General features: G+C 41.1%; 1 protein-coding gene across 1 annotated transcript in view; it reads right to left on the bottom strand.

Moving 5' to 3' along the window:
• The window catches only part of LOC128707677 (lachesin), a 42,585-nt gene extending 26,980 nt beyond the window's left edge, over nt 1-15,605 (bottom strand). The window contains exons 1-2 of the mRNA XM_053802634.1: nt 15,494-15,605; nt 9,900-10,238 (exon numbers count right to left, since the gene is read on the bottom strand). Of these exons, the coding sequence (XP_053658609.1) occupies nt 9,900-10,238; nt 15,494-15,605 (451 nt within the window). The remainder of the gene's footprint in view (nt 1-9,899; nt 10,239-15,493) is intronic.
• Between the last annotated feature and the right edge of the window lie 3,073 nt (nt 15,606-18,678).

The following is an 18,678-nucleotide window of genomic DNA, read 5'->3' as shown; positions in this document are numbered from 1 at the left end:
GCATGAAACAGACAGACCTTAACTAGGCTACCGGGCGGGAGGGGGGTGCGAAGGTATGAGGCGCAAGCAGTGTCATGTTGTTGCACTAATGGGAAGAAAATGCATTGACAGGTGCATTGCGGTACGTGCAGGATGCACATGCCCGTTTGAACCGAGCTCTTATGCGTGGTATTTAAGCAAAAGGCACATGTCGGTATTGTTTCTGGGATTAAAATCGAGCATGTATTGAGATGGTAGGAACATAAATGCCTTTTCATTAAAATTCAATGAAAGATCATTGTTGTTGGAGATTAACATTCTTGGAAATGTTTCAGAACCTTTATCGGCTTTCATCCAAGCATCATTCATAAAGGAAAGATTGATTATAATGGCTTCTTCATGAAGCAAATACTAGTGTATTGTTGTAGGAGATGCCCCTAGATGAAATTGGGCGAAGGTAATGATTACGCACTCCAAGTTCCAAGTATTGCATTCGTTTTCCCTACAATGTAAACATGTCAACATGCGTGTAGGGATATCAGGTTTCCAGCATTTGAAGCTTAATTTCAGTACACAACACGTGAATGAAGATAGTTACTTGTGGCACACATGTCCAGCAATTGGTAATCGTGTACATAGAAGGGTAATTTCTAATTGCCTTTTCACAAATTCAAAACGTACATGAAAACTTACTTTTGAAGTGTATAGTGTAATGCATACTATGCAACTACTCTCAAAGAAAAGCACTTGCTCAACTTAATTGCAAGGAGTACACAGCTCAAGGAGCTTGAAGTTATCTATCCCATAATGGATTTTGAACTAATCGTGAATCAAAGCTTATAATGTTTGCATAATATAAATAATCGATCCATCCACTGTTGTTTGTTGAAAAGCCATCATTTCATATAGATAAAACCCATCTCGGACCAAGCCAACAGTCGTTCCTGTAATTAAAATATTCGCCCGAGCTAATGAACTGGCAACAAGACCATCTTATTACACAGTTCCGCTCCATACAGCAAAAAGGGTATCTAAAGTGAATCTTTGCAAGCGAATTAAATACGAAAGCTGAAAAAAATACAAACCGAAACCAGATCCTTTGCCGCTGTCTATTGCGGAAGCCAAAACCTAATCATGCTCTTATCGAGCTGCTGTTGCACTATCTGGCAGTGGATGAACTTCAGCCCAAGCGCGGATTGCAATCGCTCAACCTTCTCCATCCCGGTTTGTGGTATTTTTTTTTTTTTATTCAGTCCCAGTTTTCCACTTTGCACGATGCTTACGAGCCATCCGGCAAGCCCGAAGAAGGTTTTTCTTTTTACTCGCGCACGCTGTCGGTGGACGGATGGACGATCACCAAAACCCTTCTGGTACGATACGTACTTTCGCGCCCATGGATGGACTTTCTGGCTTCGTCTGATTACGTCCCTGGCGGGTGAATACGAGTCGCTTTTTTTCCTTTTTGAGAACAAAACAACGTTACAGCGTGGGGTTCTCCCGAAGGAGGGATGGCACAACGTGAAGAAAATTGCTTGTCCCCTTTAGCCCTAGCTCGGACAGACCGTGGAAGAGAGCAATCAGCAGCAGCAGAACGGAACCGCACGGATACGGGGTGCAACAAAGCAACAGCAACGTGGCAAGCAAAAAGGATAATTACTGCTGGTGCAAGCCCCGGGAAAGTAATTACACCTCGAAAATCGGTGCACGCTGAGCAAAAGGATGAGTATGTGTGAGTGTGGAAAACCGAAAGATACCTCACCGAACCGTGTAACCGGTGGTACGGAAGCAAGGAAACTACCCACCAGAGATATGGCAGCAATGTGCCGATGAACGCTTGCTGAAGAGCCAAAGCTAAGGGGATAAAAAATATAAAAAAAACAACAGCTAGGCCTGAACAAGACTGATACTGGCGCGAAATCAGATGGATACGGTTGCAAAACGAACCGACGGTAGCGAAGAAAGCAAATGAGCGAGAAGCAAAAGAATTTCTCAGTAATACAGACGACGACCTCTAGCAAGTAACCGACGAGGAAATGGTGTTGTTACGTTACGGGAAAAGTAATTTCATGATTCCGAAACCGGGTGGAAACCACCTTTTCGTGCCCTATTTGTCCTGGTACCCGCCGGTGCCGAAGGTCCGGAGTTTGGAAGGGAGCGAACGGCATCTTTTCCTTTCGCGCTTGGACGTGAGACAAAAAGGTGTGAGCGCCGCTTCCGGTTCCTTTCATTGTCGTTAATGAAAAGATTCCTGCTGCTACTGTTTCTGTTGCTACTATTACCACTGCTGGAACCGGCTATTACATCGTTTCCTCACACCAAATCTGTGGGGGCTTTCCACCGGCGGTTTCCAAAGGGTGTGGAAAATGGATGATTCGAGTTCGGCAAAATGGCAAAACACCGAATGGATGCCGCATGGTTCCAACCGTAGCTGCCGAAGCTGAGAGCATAACGACAATGTGGCTGTTTTGAATGGTTTCGGACGGGTAGGCATAAACGGATGAACAAAGTCGGAAGGGAGAAAGTGGAACACTCCACAAAGAGGCGAATGAATCCTTTTTACACTTCCCGCTTTTCCTCAAAAATGGAAAAAAAACTCCCCAAGAAAAAGCATAGAAAGCACAAAGGATGCCCGAGAACAACGTCAGGGAAGGAAGATTTTTTCGTGTTTTGTTTTGGGTTTTTATGATGTTTCACCTTACGATTTGCGTGCTCCGTGCTAACGCTTCCCCATTGCTGTTGTTGGAATCACACCCGACAGATCTTTAGGGTGCCGATTTTCGGATCATTTGCAGCGGTGGTAAAGGCACGGTACACAGTTTCCTTCCGTTATCTTTTGCATGCACCAGCAAAACCGTGCGGCGCAACTTCGCTCCCATCTGGCAATACCTTCAATTGGCAATGATGAGAAGGTATTTCGAAGAAGAATACCACTCTAAATGTTCGGCAAAGAATGGTTTCCGAAGGCAGGCAGATACGTCTTCGAAAGGTACCTCCGATGTACGGATCCGCCCGGCGAACAGCTACCACTCATTGACATTGGAATGTTGAGCTGAATGTTTGGAATTATGTTGCCGCTTTGCATTTTCCATCATCTAGCAGCTCATTGGACCAAAAATGCCTTCTTTTGATCATTTCCCAGCTTGCAGATCAAGAGAGCGAGAAGAATCGCAACTGAAATAAAAACATTCATCAACGCAGTACCGCGTTGCGTTGCGAGACAGGCGATGTGTCTGATGATGCTGTCCGTTTCTGTGGTGTGGTGGCAGTGTGTACATGACTATCTATCACACAACCATTACTGCTGGTTGGCATGCGATTTGCCGCGTTCTATCGCATTTCACGTGGGTTCCCTCTCGTTCCCGCTTAATCGCTTTTCTTTTTTGGAAGCAAATAAGTTATGCAAATATTTGTCTAACGATCCTTGAGCTGTAACGGGTGCCTTATTTGTGCTCTGCGTCCTGCCCTATGGTGGCTGGGGAATGTTCGTGACTGGTATTTTAAGAACGACATGACTACTGAAGGTATTTGAAAGTAGATGCTATTAATGTACCTACTATCGAGCAGTTGAAAAAAATAGTTTAAGTTGTCATGGACTTATTTTTAGTTTATAGAATGTATGTGTTTTGTTTGTGTGGGTTGAATGGATCAGCAAAAAAAACATTTAATTTAATAAAAATCATAATGAAATACTATGAACACTAAACCCTGCTTCAAGCTCGCATACGAGAAAAAAAGATAAAAGAGATTAAATAAGAAACACTACAATGCGTTCCGATGAAACATTTTATTACTATTTATATGAAAAATCTTTGTGATTGTAATATTTAAATTTAAACTTTTTTAAATCTTTAATTGAGATAATGCTTACCTCGATGTACATTTTGAACAAATTTTTACACGAGTAAAAATTTGATTTTTTTCTAACTGGTACTACTGCTAAACAAAAAGTTGCTAATGAAGAACAAATTGCCTCCATTGCCGACTGGACAGAAATTATCTTTCGTCGAATAAATGTTTTCTTCATTATCGGATTGGGTGGCAGAAACTCGTCTGACATAATTGCAACTGTTCTAAAAAAACGAAAAAAAAATCTATCCCTATTGAAATCCAAACCAAACCTCAGCAGCAGCAGGAATCATTTCAACAACTTAATTATTCCGCCCTTTTTAACCGTAATACCGTCCTTTGAGCTTCCAGCCACGTTTATCTCTTCGTGCACCATCGAAACCTGACACTCTGTGGTCGGAGCCCGAATGTGATTAGTTTTCAGGCCCTGGGATAATCTTTTCCCAATAAAGTCATCCGACACCGGGAGCCTCGAGTCCCTGCGGACGGCTCTGTTTAATTATTCCGTCCAATGCTTTCATGCGCTCTGTTTTCCTTCCCTTTTCCGGGGAGCCTTGAAATGCAATTTCTTCAATTGGACCGGTTGGGCTAAAAGATGCTGAGCGAAGCAAAAATTCCCCAGATCGAGCTTTTTTCCATTTCTACCACAGTCACCATGCACAGAAAAAGCCTGTACGATGTGGTCGATTATTGGAACGTTGCAAAGATGCTGCTGCGGGAGTTGCTTATTTAGACTCAACAGCAAGAAGTGCATTCAAAATAGAATTCAATTGCTGCTCGTACGATTCAAATGGCACCAAAACTCAAAACGTACTATGGAGCCGCTTGCGATGCTGTAGGAAAGAAAATTTATCCTTTTCTATGCTACGCCATTTTCTCCCAATGTCCCAAACGGAGTCACTAACACACTGAGCTGTATGACGCTCATCTCTGTCATATCTTCACCGCGTGGGATATTGTTTTGCACCCAAATGGACGGAATCGACGATGAAAAACGGGAGCAGAGCGATGATAAAAAAATCAACAAACACGGCGAGGAAACAAAAACAAAAAGCATTAATGCAAAATTGAGTGCCGGAAACCTTCAAGAGAAAAACCACTCAGAATGCATCTACGCGTTTGTCTGGATCGGCAACAGAAAAAAAGCCATCTTCGTACATTAAACTTCTTCGAAACCTTTTTCAATTACTAAGCATAAATGCAGCGTAGATAAAGCAGTCGTAAAACGCTACACGACGTACGAGAAAGCGAATTACGTTTTAGGTATGTTGTTTGACAAACTGAAACGGCTTTTGGAGACGAGATATTTATTTTGAACATTTTATCTATGCGACAATATAGCGAAAATAATTGTTGCTTGATTAACTCATATTTACATTTCTTAAAAAAATTGTACTCGCCTTGATCTATTTTTAATATACCAGATACAAACAATCGGTTATCTGATTGTTAGTTTATTATCTGAAGTCTGATATACTGTTAGCAATTATTGCAACGGTTGTTAAAAACATAAACTGGTTCTTCCCAAATTATGTAAAATTCTATCAAAAATAATTATAAAAATCATTAACTCTTCAATACGTTAAGTAATACAGCAGGTATTAAGCAGTCCAAATAATTCTATAACTATGGTAAGAGAAGCAATCTTGTCGCTGTTTAGCGTGTATGAAAAATAACCTTAAGTTAGTATTATTTTAGCAACAAGCTAGTGAAAGAGATGAAAAGCACTCCTTTCGTCCTTATAGGCCTACATCAACCTATCACATCCACGACTGTTGGAGCCCACCGATTTAACATTCAAGGCTACAGTTAGCTCTTCCTTACCACTTGGAAGCTCGATCCCAGAATAAAACAAATCATACCTTCGTTATCTAATTGCCTCACATTCTTTTAAATATTCATGTACAGGTTGACCTGGCGCGCAATTAAGTAAAGTAACCAACAAGTATCTCGCTGATACGCAAAGGGTCAAATAAAACATACAAAAAAAATACCCAAATCACAAAACAAACCCACCTTCGCTCCGGAGAGAGTGCTAATTAAATGAAAATGGAGGAGATAATTCACTGATTTTTGTCGATGTAGGTGTTTCGGTCCTTATATCCTACCCGACCGCACCAACCCGAAACCACCAGAAGACAAATGCGAACAGCAAACCGAAAAGAATTTCCCACACAAAACCTCTGCGGCGTGGGTAAACTTTTCGCCAGCTCACGCAAAACCGCAACCGTCCCGAAAATATTAGCCCACCTACGGGTAGTGTCGGTAGTTGCCTGAAAGCAAATTCTTACGCCATAGTTTACTGGTGGCACCATTCGTGCAAAAGCCAATCACGGGTCTGCGCCAGGGTGTGACTGTATCAGTATCCCACGTCATGCCTGGACACCCGGGGTGGCAAATGAGATGAGCAAAGGATTTTCCAACTTCTTAGCTTCGAACCGAACAAGACGAGAACTCGGATTTGTTGGCGGCAACACGTGGAATGTGGCACGTTACTCGTTTTCGCTTCGCATGGTAAGCCCGACTTTTGCTTCTCGATAATTAAGTTGTCCTTTCTCGGTGTCGATACGTCCGTAACGGAACGGTTGCATTCATCGAAATCGCAAATCATAAGAAAAAGGAAAGGCAAAAAATGTTCACTCTCGTGCACGTAGTTCGTTCGTGTTGCGGCAGGTGATTGCGGAACGGTATAATGAAGTGACTGGCACAACTTTGCCCAGACTGCGGGACAAACTAAAATGTATAAAAAAAGATTACACACACACACACACACACACATACAGCAAATACCGATCAGTGACGGGTTACTGCAGCAATGTGATGTTCTCCTTACTATAAGCAAGCACTAATGCTCCGCTGCGGTTCACTTTCTCGCTCGTTTCTTCCGACGCGGTGACCGTTTGCGGCTAGTTAGGGCTTTGAATAATTCATTAGCAACATTGTCCTTGCTCACGGTGGTCGCAGAAAAGGTGGCAATTGAAGCACATTGACTTTTGGAAGAATTACTTTATTAATACTCTATTTGTTCTACGTTTGTTTTGTGCGGGTCAAAGAATACCCATCATAAAAGGTCTAATGAAGCTTTACGGTTAGACAAATTATTCTCTTGAACAGCAATTAGTAGGCTTTGATGGAGGTTACGGCTGAAGCAAAGCGATGTGTATTAAGTTGAGTGTTTATTAGTTGTTTTGGTTAGCTAATCATCTTTTCTTTGTATTTTATTTATACATGCAGGTATATTATATAAGTGAGTATTATAACCTTTAGTGCCATTTTGTTCTTGTTAGTTAGATAGTTTCTTTGACTAATGATTTTTTGTGGCCATTTTGGCTTATTGGCGTTAGCTCGTTAATAGTTTACACATTAGACTGTCTGTATGAAAGAATGTTTCCCGTATTGATATCATATGTAGGAGAAACTCTTGTACCAAATTGCATTCATTTAGGAAAGAATGAGAAACCATCTAAAGTAGTTTAAAAATCCATTGATAGACAATATCTTGATTTGCTGCTATTAATACAATGTAATTTTAGCTTGATAGGATTCGTATCGACATAATTTCTCTGAACTATACTGGGGCGCCTCGATGTATGCAATTTCTCATCGCAAACACAATACTTCGCCATCACTGCGATATTGGGACACATTCATGAAATTCCTTTAGACTTAATCACAACACGACCCTGTACATTCCTTAGCATTCTACCGTTGTTAGACAATTTCATCTATATACATTGCATAACTTCAGGCGTACGATCGGATCATTGTAGGAAATAATACAGCTTTACTATTTCTTTATGTCGCAAACAGCACCTCTTAATATCACTATTTCATACCTCCGATTTCAAGCATTCTCCTACCATCTTCCGCCAGACAATCGTTTAAATGTCATCATTCGCCAAGAATAGCTTCCATGTCAATCGGAAAATCCCAACAGTCCCGTCCAGTACGTCCTATTGAACACCAGCCCCGAATGGAACCAAATCTTATAACAAGCATTTCTCATATTGTACTGATTCTTAGGATGAAATGTCATACTTTTCGTTCGTGCTACCATCCTTCGATAATGCAATCGAACAAGTTAGCAGCTAGCTTCAAACCACATGCTACATGTGCTGCCGGTACGGTACATGGGTACAATTCTTGACGCACAGGTCTCATCTGGGATCTGTCATCTGGTGGATAAATTCCTGCACAAAGCCACCATAGTCGATCTAGACAACTTTTCCAATACACACTGCTTGCGTGCGCGTGCTAGAGTGGGTGGGTGAGCAAAGAAATTGCTCGAGAAATGGTAGCTATGAAACTAAATCGAATCGTATCACCATCCTCCCTTATTCCGACAAAAAAAAATAGCTCCGTTATTTGATTTTGTGAGCAAAAGTCCTGGCGGGGGCCATCTACGAGAAATAAACGGTTCATTTTCGATCCGTTCAAAACTCTCAAAGGATCGTGAAATTGTGCATGTATTGTGGGGGTGCATTATTTCCGCTCGTACGTCACGTTCCACCATCCACAGGGCCTAGGATGGGTAGCGAAGTGCCACCAGGCCAGTCTGCCCGCCTGCGATTGGGACACGCCGTACGAGCACGCCGAAAGTTGTATCCCAAAATTCCAATCATATATTCAATATTGATTTTGCTATTCGCAAATTTTCAGCTTCAACAAAGGGAGGCATGGGGCATTTGCGTTTGGTTGGCCCGTATTAACCGTTAAATGGGTCGGCGTCACCCGCCTTCATTATCGGGTCACGTAGTGAAATCGAACCCTTAACTTGTCACTGCTGGGAGACGGAAAAATGTGGTATGGTCTGTTTTCTATCGGTTAAGGGTTAAATGCGTTTCACTACTTCACTCCAGGGATGATCAACTTTGGCAAATAGATAATCTAATCAACCGTGAAAGAAGCTTTTTGCATAGAGTTGGATAACGTATATTTTTGTATCGGTTAACCGTGCATCGCACTATCTGTTCCTTCTGATGCTGATGTTTGAGTGTTTGAAAAATGTCATGATGTTTGAAAAAATATTATCCGATACTAAATGATACAACGTATTTAAGTTTACGTTAAAATACGTACATAACGCAATACACAAATAGGAAGTCAGTTGTTCATAAAATGAAAATAAAATCATAGAATACAGAAAATAAAAGCCTAAAATGAGAGAGAAAGCAAAGCGAAAACAAGCCGCCACTTTCGCATATTCAAATATATGAACGTCACATTCTTATCCGCCAACTAAAAACTCTTCTCAACCCTGTCAAACCGGGCAGAACGAAAAACGCCTGCCCGGGCAAAGTTTTTCCCGGGTGTGTCCCAAAATAGAGAAAGACGGCATAAAGCACCCCGCTCGGTCCCCGAATTGCTCCATCATCGATGGCATGCCAATCGATGCAAATATTCCTAAATTTTAACATACTCCCACTTTACTGCTACCTTTACCCTGCACCCGTCCCACCCACTCCCAAACACCGGAAGACCTTCGTTTCGAATCGTTCCATCAATCGAACTTTTCGCGTTCGATCCACGGGTCCTGGTCGGATAATACAATTTTAATTAAAAACATAGTTCCTACCGCACCCTCACACCCTCGCTCCCCATTATTCTCGCTCCATCCCCACCAACGGATGCACTAGGGTTTGGAAAACTTTTGTGCAAAACACACATGTACACACGCTAACGAACGCACTCACAAAAACGTAAAGGATGCTTCAACCCAACCCGCACACAATGGTGTACGGTCAATATTTAATTTAATTTTGTGCTTCACACAGCTCCACGTGCTACGCATGAAACGCATCGGTAGACATACGCGCGCTGGTGGGATTGACGGGGAAAAATGCGCGAAATAGGCACACAGCGAAATGCTCTTGAAATACCCGGTAAAGCTGTTATGCACCGATCCGCCCGAGGCGAGTATAAGAGGAAGGCTTTTCTTCTATTTTTCCCACGCTACATATTTACCGCTAAGCGCGAAACTGGTGCGGCCAGAGTCAAGAGGGACCCTCTTCTACAGCTCCAATTCAATCGACCAACGGCAGCAAGGAACGCCTTTGGCGGGCATGGACACTCACCTTGCACGTCGATGCAACCGATCTGTTTCTTCATCGGACTGGCGTTGATCTGACACATGTAGCAACCTCGGTCGGATTCACGCAACTGTCGGATACGCAATCGCCACGTGCGAAAATCTTCGTGTACGACGCTGATGCGGGAGTTGTGCGTCACGACACGGCCCTGTAGCGCTAGCACCGTTTGATCGGAAGCCCGCAACCAACCGACCTTGTACCGGCCGAGGTTCTTGACCGAACAGGTCAGGATCGCTTCCCGACCGGTTGGGGACGAGATGTTCTGGATGGTGCCCTCGAACTCTGGTTCGAGGTCGACCGGAAGTTGCTGTGGCTGGTTTAAATCTGTGAACGAATAAGCAAAGGATTTCCATATTTAAGTTTTACGTACATTATGAAGTTTTTATTATGATTTTATAATGCTTTATTTCATTAAAACAATGAAGATTCATTAAAAATATATGTGCAAATGTTTGGAGACAGAACTAGTTTTTAAAATATTTGTCACAGAATGAAGCATTGTTTTATCGTTTAATTTCATGAGGATTTTAGTAAAACTACATGCTATTGAAGAACTTGTCTTGTCTTCTTCTTTATCTAAGCCTTCCATTTCTGGCTTTCTTCGACTTTATTTACCCGTAGTCGAATAGTCAATCCTCAGTACGGAGGATTGGTCCGGATGGGATTTTGTAACGATCCTGGCCGCCGCATTGACTTGTCTAACCTACGACACTTACGAGTTCATTCTAATAGTTTTGTATGAAATAATTGCAAAGTATTGTGTATAAACTTATCTGAATGTTGCAACAATGCGAAAATTTGAACAATACTTTTTTTCAAGTGGACATTTGACGTTGTCTTCCCAATCATTATTCACAAGGTTTTCAAGTTAAACTGGCAAAGTCGATGCCATTTCAATGCTCTCCGGATGTTGTTCTTATCGCATCGCAGCAGCCCTGTAATGTTCATTTTAGGCTCATGCTTTAGTTGAAAACCACAATCCGATATCAAAGCGCTACTATTTTTCCTATCCGTTTTTACTCATTTCGTATTACGCTTTTCATTAATATATATTTCCTTGTGCATTTGGATTAATATTTTAAAAGAATATTTCCATCATTTCCACCAGTCCTGATCCCGAATTGCTATACTTTCATTCATAGACATAATTTTGCTTTTCGTTTTTTAAATGCAAACATAACCCAATGTGAGGGTATGTGCTATATTTGTTCGAAAACGAAATAACCTACGCTAATTGAAGCCATAGCCAAACTTTATCCCTACCGGTCTGAAGGTTTATCCGTTCAACGGAAAAAAAAGGGTTTTGATTGCAAAGTTGGGATTTTATCTACAAATCCTTTGGTTCATGCATTCGGCCCATCCACAATCACCTACCACAACCCAACCCAACACCATAATGTAATAGAATGCCTGACATCGGAACAGGCTGGACCGGGCACCGGAAAATACCGTAACATTCGTTTAACATATTCATATGAAAGTTTTCACCACCCCATTTCGGTTTTTCCTACCGAGCACCGGTTTCCCAGCTACTCCACACTGAGCCCTGCACGCCGAATGACCCCTCCGGTGCATGGACAGAACCTAAATGCTTTCAGATTTATCTCTGGCTTTATCGTTCCGTTACTTCCGGTGGCCGAAGTTGATGAATAATTTTAAAACACAAAACCACCGAGCACCGGCTTCCGGTAGCTGGCCGGGAAAAACCGGGTACCGACGGAGAAAGATATACTTTTAGGCTGAACTGGGGTTTTGTTCCTGAGACAAAATCGGTGAGAGTGTAAAAAAAAAGCACAAGTAGAAAAAAATAGCGATGCATTAAAAGGCACGAAAACCCACCGAATGTGGAGTGAACCAAATCAAATCAACAGTGGACTGTAACTGGAAAAGCAGACACAACCCGGTCGGTTGGGTTAGTGGTTATCACAAAAATAGGGTAAAAGTTTAACGAATTCTCGAATTCTGTTCCGAGAATTTTCTGTCAAATTCGCCCCTTCTCTTTGTTCTGTTTAAAATCCACTTTCATGATGGGTCCAATTTCTTCGTGGCCTAAGGGAAGTAAAAAATCGTGCATCTACTAGGCATTAGCAGATAAAATCACTACACACAAAAGCGTTTTGGTACGGATTACGGGTAGATAGGAAAAATTAGAAGCTTTCAACAGCATGCCACCACAGCCTCAAGGTCAAAGCCGTCTATGCCCAGCACCGAAGATTTATCGACTATAATCGAAAAGCCTTTAAAACTTTAAATAAATTCTCACAACAAGAAACCTTATTTGGCAACATACATTCTAAAGTTTTTTATTTACATATACTGAATCAAACCAAAAAAAGAAAAATGATTCTCATTCTTCAAATTAAGCTCACGGCAAAGAAAAATTGTTAAGCAACTTAATGTTCTCGATGACTTGTATAAACATATTATACTAAAAAATTATACTAAAAACGAGTTTCCTTAGGAGCTTTCCGTTCACATAATCCCTAACTTCAGTAGACCCACTAAAATACTGCGACCTATTTCATCTATGGTTTTAAAAATACGTTGAATAAAATTACCAGTTTTGAGCTAATTTCAACAGTTTTGGTTACTTAATTACTGTTCGTTAAATTCATTACATAGTACAATGTAAAGTTTGTTTACTGCTTCATTTACAAATTGTGCCTTTTCCAATTCTAAAGGAATTGTTATGCACTATACTAGATGCAAAGCAATCAACTGTAGAACACACCGTTTTATGGATTTAATGTTGCACTCGTAGTTGTACGATGTGCAATGCGGAGTATGGGTGGGTTGTTCGGAAAAGTGTTTACCGATTACGGAACCATTCACGAACTTCAGCCAGTTTGAAACGGTCTGGGTATGGTGAGAAAACAACTCGAACGACACACGACTTCCCATGCCTTCGAGCATATCGATCTGGTTGACTTCGCCGTTAGAGTTAGCACCGACGGCAATTCTGGTTGAAGGTGGAACAGATTCAAACGAAGACACTATTTACAAAAACGTAGATTTCCCGGCAATACAACTCATTGCCACTACCAAGGCTCGCATGGTTTGCAGGCTCGATATTGATTCGATTTTTACAGCTATATTGAAGCTGGTTGTTTTGTTTGCAAAAAAAAGTTATATACATAAAAGATCCGGGTAAACAAAATAGATTTAAATATTCCAAAACGGTTACAAACGGGTTTAATACACTGTTACTCAAATCAACGTTGTTACATGCATAATCGTCACAACAATCTAAACAACTGTTTCATGCAATCAGAGCGTTCGTCCGCATTGAACAAAAGGAATGAAAGTCCAACAATTAGTCAAATTATCTGAACAAGAAATTACATCTTACGACAAGCCATTAATTTCAACGAGCAACCATTCACGGAAGCTAATTTAAGCTTCACCCTTTTGAGTTACAATTTTGTTTACAAAACATGTTGCCTTCTTTGCTTACAAATGTACCCAAACAACAATGGTACTGATGCTCCATTTCACCGCAACAATAGTTGTCAGTTGCGAGGTACAATATTCCCCTTGCACTCGGCCCAGTTCGGAAAGCTGACGGAACTTTGTGAATGTTTTTCGTGTTGCCCGAACTCAGCCTCAAGTTACCGTGGTCCGGTTACCGTGGAACTCGTACTGACACTACCGTGTACCGTGTTGGTGTTTCATCTCCATAAAGCTAATGAATTAATTGGAGAATAAACATGAATGAAATGTTTCTCTCGCTTCGTTCAGTTGAAGCAGTGGCACACCAATGCGCCCACCGCTACCAACCGTCCACTTACATCAGCTGGATATGCTTTCCATGTAGTACACTTTTTGGTACTTAATGGAAAGCACCAGCAGCGGTTCCGGTTCGTTCCAACATGCAGCTACCCGGGGTGATGCATTATATGGTAGACGGGTACGGTTGGGAATGTATTTGCGAAAGTTTACCATCCACAAACAAAACCTCACTGCCATGTCTGGTCAGTGTTGGAAATAAAATGCAACCGACTTTCAAGCGGCCCACAGGATGGACTCTAGTTGGAAACGATGTAATCTTTCTATAATTTGACAACTTCTTACTTTGGACAGAACTTTGTCGCTTGCCACCGGCCTGAATGAACAGCGCAACGAACATGTTTGCTAAACATTATTTCTAGTGAGTGAGAACGTTTCTTCCGAAAACTAACTACCCATGGTGCACACAGTTTGGCCAGAGAACCACAGATATGAAGCACTGTTCCAGGGACGAGCTCGTTAAAATGTGAGTGCCGGTGGCATTCGTTAGGAGCTGCAATGTTGAAGAGCTTTTTAATTGATTAAATAATACTTTTCAAGGGTTCCAAACGAAACATTGCTTCCATCGACAATGGATAAAAATAATGATTGTATGTGAAAGTCGGCATAAAAAATTGCTTCAACTCGAAACATGCGACAATTTTAAAGATTGTTGGTGAATGGTTCAAAATGGATTTTTGTTTGTGGTTTTTTCAACGGAAACCATCTGTGCTGTTTGACAGGAAAGGTATGTTGATTTTTTATGTTATTGTTAAAGTTTAATTTATGACTATTTCAACAAAATAGTAAAAAGTTTTTCTTCGTGAAAAAATCATTCGCCAATTACTATTAAATGGTGTAACATAAATCTAGACGTAAATTTTTCAGCTGAAACTGATTCAAAAAATAGTATTTCTACTGATAGAAACAGAAATAGTAATTTTATATAAAAAAAAAGGTTTTGTAGTATTTCTTGATTAATTAGTTTCTTTTGTTATAAAAATGGTAGATACTCACTTGCAGTACATTATTTGGAGAAAAACACATTTGCAATTGAGTTTCCGAATTAGGATAAGTATACTCTTTGGGAATAAATTTCTTTAAATTAACAATTAACAATTGAAATTGAAAACCATACTCATTTTGTCAACATTCTGGTTTCCACAGTAGACTATGTAATTGCAAATTTTAATGTGATATTAGGTTACATCTTGTCAATTTTTCATTTTATATACATTGCATTCACACATCCCTACGGTTTCTACTAATTCAAATTCCAGCTCCTAATTTGTCTGTGAAAAAAAAACTTTCTAGGGTTTCGATAGCTCTAGACGGTGCAAGTTCAACGAGCTCGAGGTTTCGAGGTTAACCTTCAATTACATCAAAGATTCTGTGAAGAAAATTTTACAGACATCCAGATTTCTATGTTTCTTTGGTCGATCACAGTTAACTTCAAGTTAAATCTATAGTCTTATCAACTTGAAGTAATCATTTAATGAAGATTGGAGTATATTTTGAAATCATTTAAAAAAGGGGGTTTTCTGCTATCAACACAAGAATAACGTTGTCAGGCCCTTAAATTGTTAAGAAATAAAAGACTTTTAATTTTGAATCATAATACCTTCTAAAAAACACTTAATCCCTCGAGCGGAAACAGAACGGAAAAAACGTCTTTGCTACACAACAGCTTCAAACCTTCTTTGCAAGAATTTAAATTAAAACCTCTACAAGAATACGGCTTCATTCGTACTCCGCTTCCATCCAACTTCAATACAACAAACGAAATCATCACCCACGTTGAGTGGAAAACTTACCTTGCAGTGCCGGTGAAAGCGAACCATCCAGCCGGTGAACTATCAGCAGCAGCAGCACGAGCACAATTTGCATGCAAACCGTCTCCATTGTCGGCGAGCGGCGTAAAAGCATCGAATCGACTTTTGCTCTGACACGTTCAATTCTGCCTGTAAAAACCGATTTCACATTCAGCGCACAGCGGCAGTGCGACCCACGACGACGGGAAGCGGTGTTGGAGTTTTTATTTCTCCCCTATCGTCAGCCAAACAACAAGACCACCGTTTGGCGCCCCCGACTACTGTCCCGCACAGCGAAACGGCTTCTATTTAGAGAGCCCGGCTCGTTTGAGTCGCCAAGAAAAGCTGTTTGCACCGTACCACCACTTTGTCGGAAATCGGAAGCCCGGCAAACAGGGGTTACACTTTAAACGATCGCGTCACGTTCACGAATCCTCCACTATGTTACGGATTGAAAGGAAAAGTAAGACGACAGCACCACGACCACCAGACCGCGGGATGCTTCCGGTGCCATCCCGATAGATGCTACCACTTCCTTCCCGGTTGCCGTTGGTAGATTTGAATAAAATAAACAACACTTTTCACTCACGGTGATTTTTCACGTTGTTCCCTCCATTAGACCCGGCGGTAGATGGTTGCCGGCTAAGAGCACACATTTTTTTTTTCTCCACTGGCGCTCATACAAGCGCACCCACACACGTAAAACTAATCCCTCCCCGGAAAAGCACCAGAGAAAACAGAAAATACAGCTCAAAAGGGAACCTTTCACATGCACCGAATTTCAACCGGAATTGAAAAAAAGACACCCCCACAACACTCGCATACACACGCTTCACTTCACCGGCACCTGTAACGCACGGGTCACGACTTTTGCCGTTGCTCAATCGAAGATTCCTTTCGCTTTATTTTGCTTTGCACACGGTTTGCCGTTTTGCCTCCCGAAACGGCTGTGCGGAAGTTTTTAAGAACGATCACGTTTTATCACCGGTCTACCACACTCGCCCAAACACAAATCGAACGTTTGCATACATTCGCGCTGCTTTCACCAACGGCTACTACTGTGGGAGAAAGAAAAAAATCAAAACCAATGCACTCTGTTGCTCTATTGCCATTTGGTTTCTCTTAGTTTTTCTCTCTTTCTATCTCTCTCGCTTTCTCTCTCACAACCCACACATACACACATTCACCATTCGAACCACATCCGCTAATCCTTTGGCATTACGCGAAAAATCACTTTTCACCGTACAATGGAGATGGCGCGAACGTGCATGGGTGATTCTACAGTTCGCCTTTCAGTTTACGGTGCTACTGAACACGGAAATGTGAAGTGGATTCCATCGTATTTTCTTTTCGAAGCAAGACAACATACTAAGCTGGTCAGATGGTAATAGTGTGGAAAACAGTCGCATCGATGTGCACCGATTGACTGGTATCAAAGTACAAACCTGTGTTCAACACTGATCGTTAGCCATGGCATTTGGGCTCGGGTAGCTTCTTTCATCGGTCGAGATTAGCGTGAAATGCGCGATTTGTCAAGCACTTCCAATATTGTGCGCAACGTGGTTTGATCAATCTAAACCGTATGCTTTGTTTGAAGCCATCATTCACTCAACCAGAGGCACTTGCTATTGCATGGCCAACGTTTATGCAAACATTTCTAGCACATAAATGGATGGTATGGATTACCAGCATTTGTTGAAAAAGAATTTTGAAACTGTTATCTTTTGAATAAAAAATCTTATTATTAACTTTGGAGATTGTTTATAGACCCTTAACACGAAATCATCTATGATTCATTGATAGCTTTTATTTATCAAACGAAAGCGAAAGCTTATTATTATTATTATGAAGCTATTAAATATTATACAGAATATCACTCGTTAGCTATAGTACAGCTTCTATTGATTTTCTATCACAATTTTATGTTCGATTTTCGGCTTTGATAGACGCATTTGATGCGGATTACATTAAAAACTAAAAAAAACCGTTTTGTTATTTTCCATCAACATGTTCTAAGCATTGTATTAGAGTTTTGCATATTTTATAAGGTTAGCGCTAGAGCATTGTAACAAGAAACATGGAACAAATAAATGCATATCCAGAGTATTCAAAATCCAAATATACGAAATTTCGCTCGCTTTGCATAAAAATAGTTCTAGCATAATTGTTTGATAGGATAGGAGTCACTAGTATGATGAAAATTCTAACGAATCTGCGATAATAAAATATAAAGCATATTTGAAAATGTATCTAGACTATCCCTAGAATTGAGTCCGACTACAAATATCTCTCACACTTTAGCCATTGTAACAAGGCATGTAACAGCATTTGCAAATCTTTAACTGAATTGCTGCTTGATGTATATTTCACATAACATGATAATTATACCTAGAACATATGCAATTATTCTACCGATATACATTAAATTCATAGCAGAATCCATTCGCATATTTCTCTAGCATTGTCTCTTCCCAGCTTGTTTTAATTTACCATTATAATTCACAGAAGGTTTCTGAATTTTACCCGCATTGAAGACAGTAGAACTGTTTAACTAAACCTCTTTTATCGTCCATTCCTCCAATGTTCGTTGATGCCTAACGTATGGTGCGGTACATTAAAACAATATCAGCTGCCTCACGTTACAGCCACAATCATAATTATGCGAACTCGAACGACGTAACGTTATGCTAAACAGATCCACCGTCTATAAAACACACACCGGTCGGGCTGGCATCGTTGAACACCCTTAATAGGATTATTACATTATCTCCCGAGAAAGGTCGAACCAATGTTCGTCTAAATTTACCATCATCACCATCAACTAGCATCGTAACGCGACTTGCTCTCATCACCGTACCAGTGGGTTTCGAGGCTTCTGGTTCCATTCGATCTCGATGACTTCTCATTAAGAGCTAAACTGTAACACTTTTCGCGGGCGGACGAGTACGAGAGCATCAAAGAACAGGGTTGCCCGTGTCAGTGTCGTATGAATTGAAGAACCCGTTCGGTTTCACCGGTCCGCAGAACATTCTCCGGTTCGGAGCTACAATCTTAATCCTTTTCCCAACGACCAACTACCGGTGACTCGTCGTGCGTACGAGACCATTCACCGTCTCGTTACATTTCATTTTACAACTCTCGCAACTCCACACGCCCAACGTCGCCTGGTTGAGATCGATCGAGAAGGT

Source organism: Anopheles marshallii, chromosome 2 (genome assembly GCF_943734725.1).
Source record: "Anopheles marshallii chromosome 2, idAnoMarsDA_429_01, whole genome shotgun sequence".
NCBI classification, from domain to species: Eukaryota; Metazoa; Arthropoda; class Insecta; order Diptera; family Culicidae; genus Anopheles; species Anopheles marshallii.
This window is presented reverse-complemented; position numbering and strand designations above follow the sequence as displayed.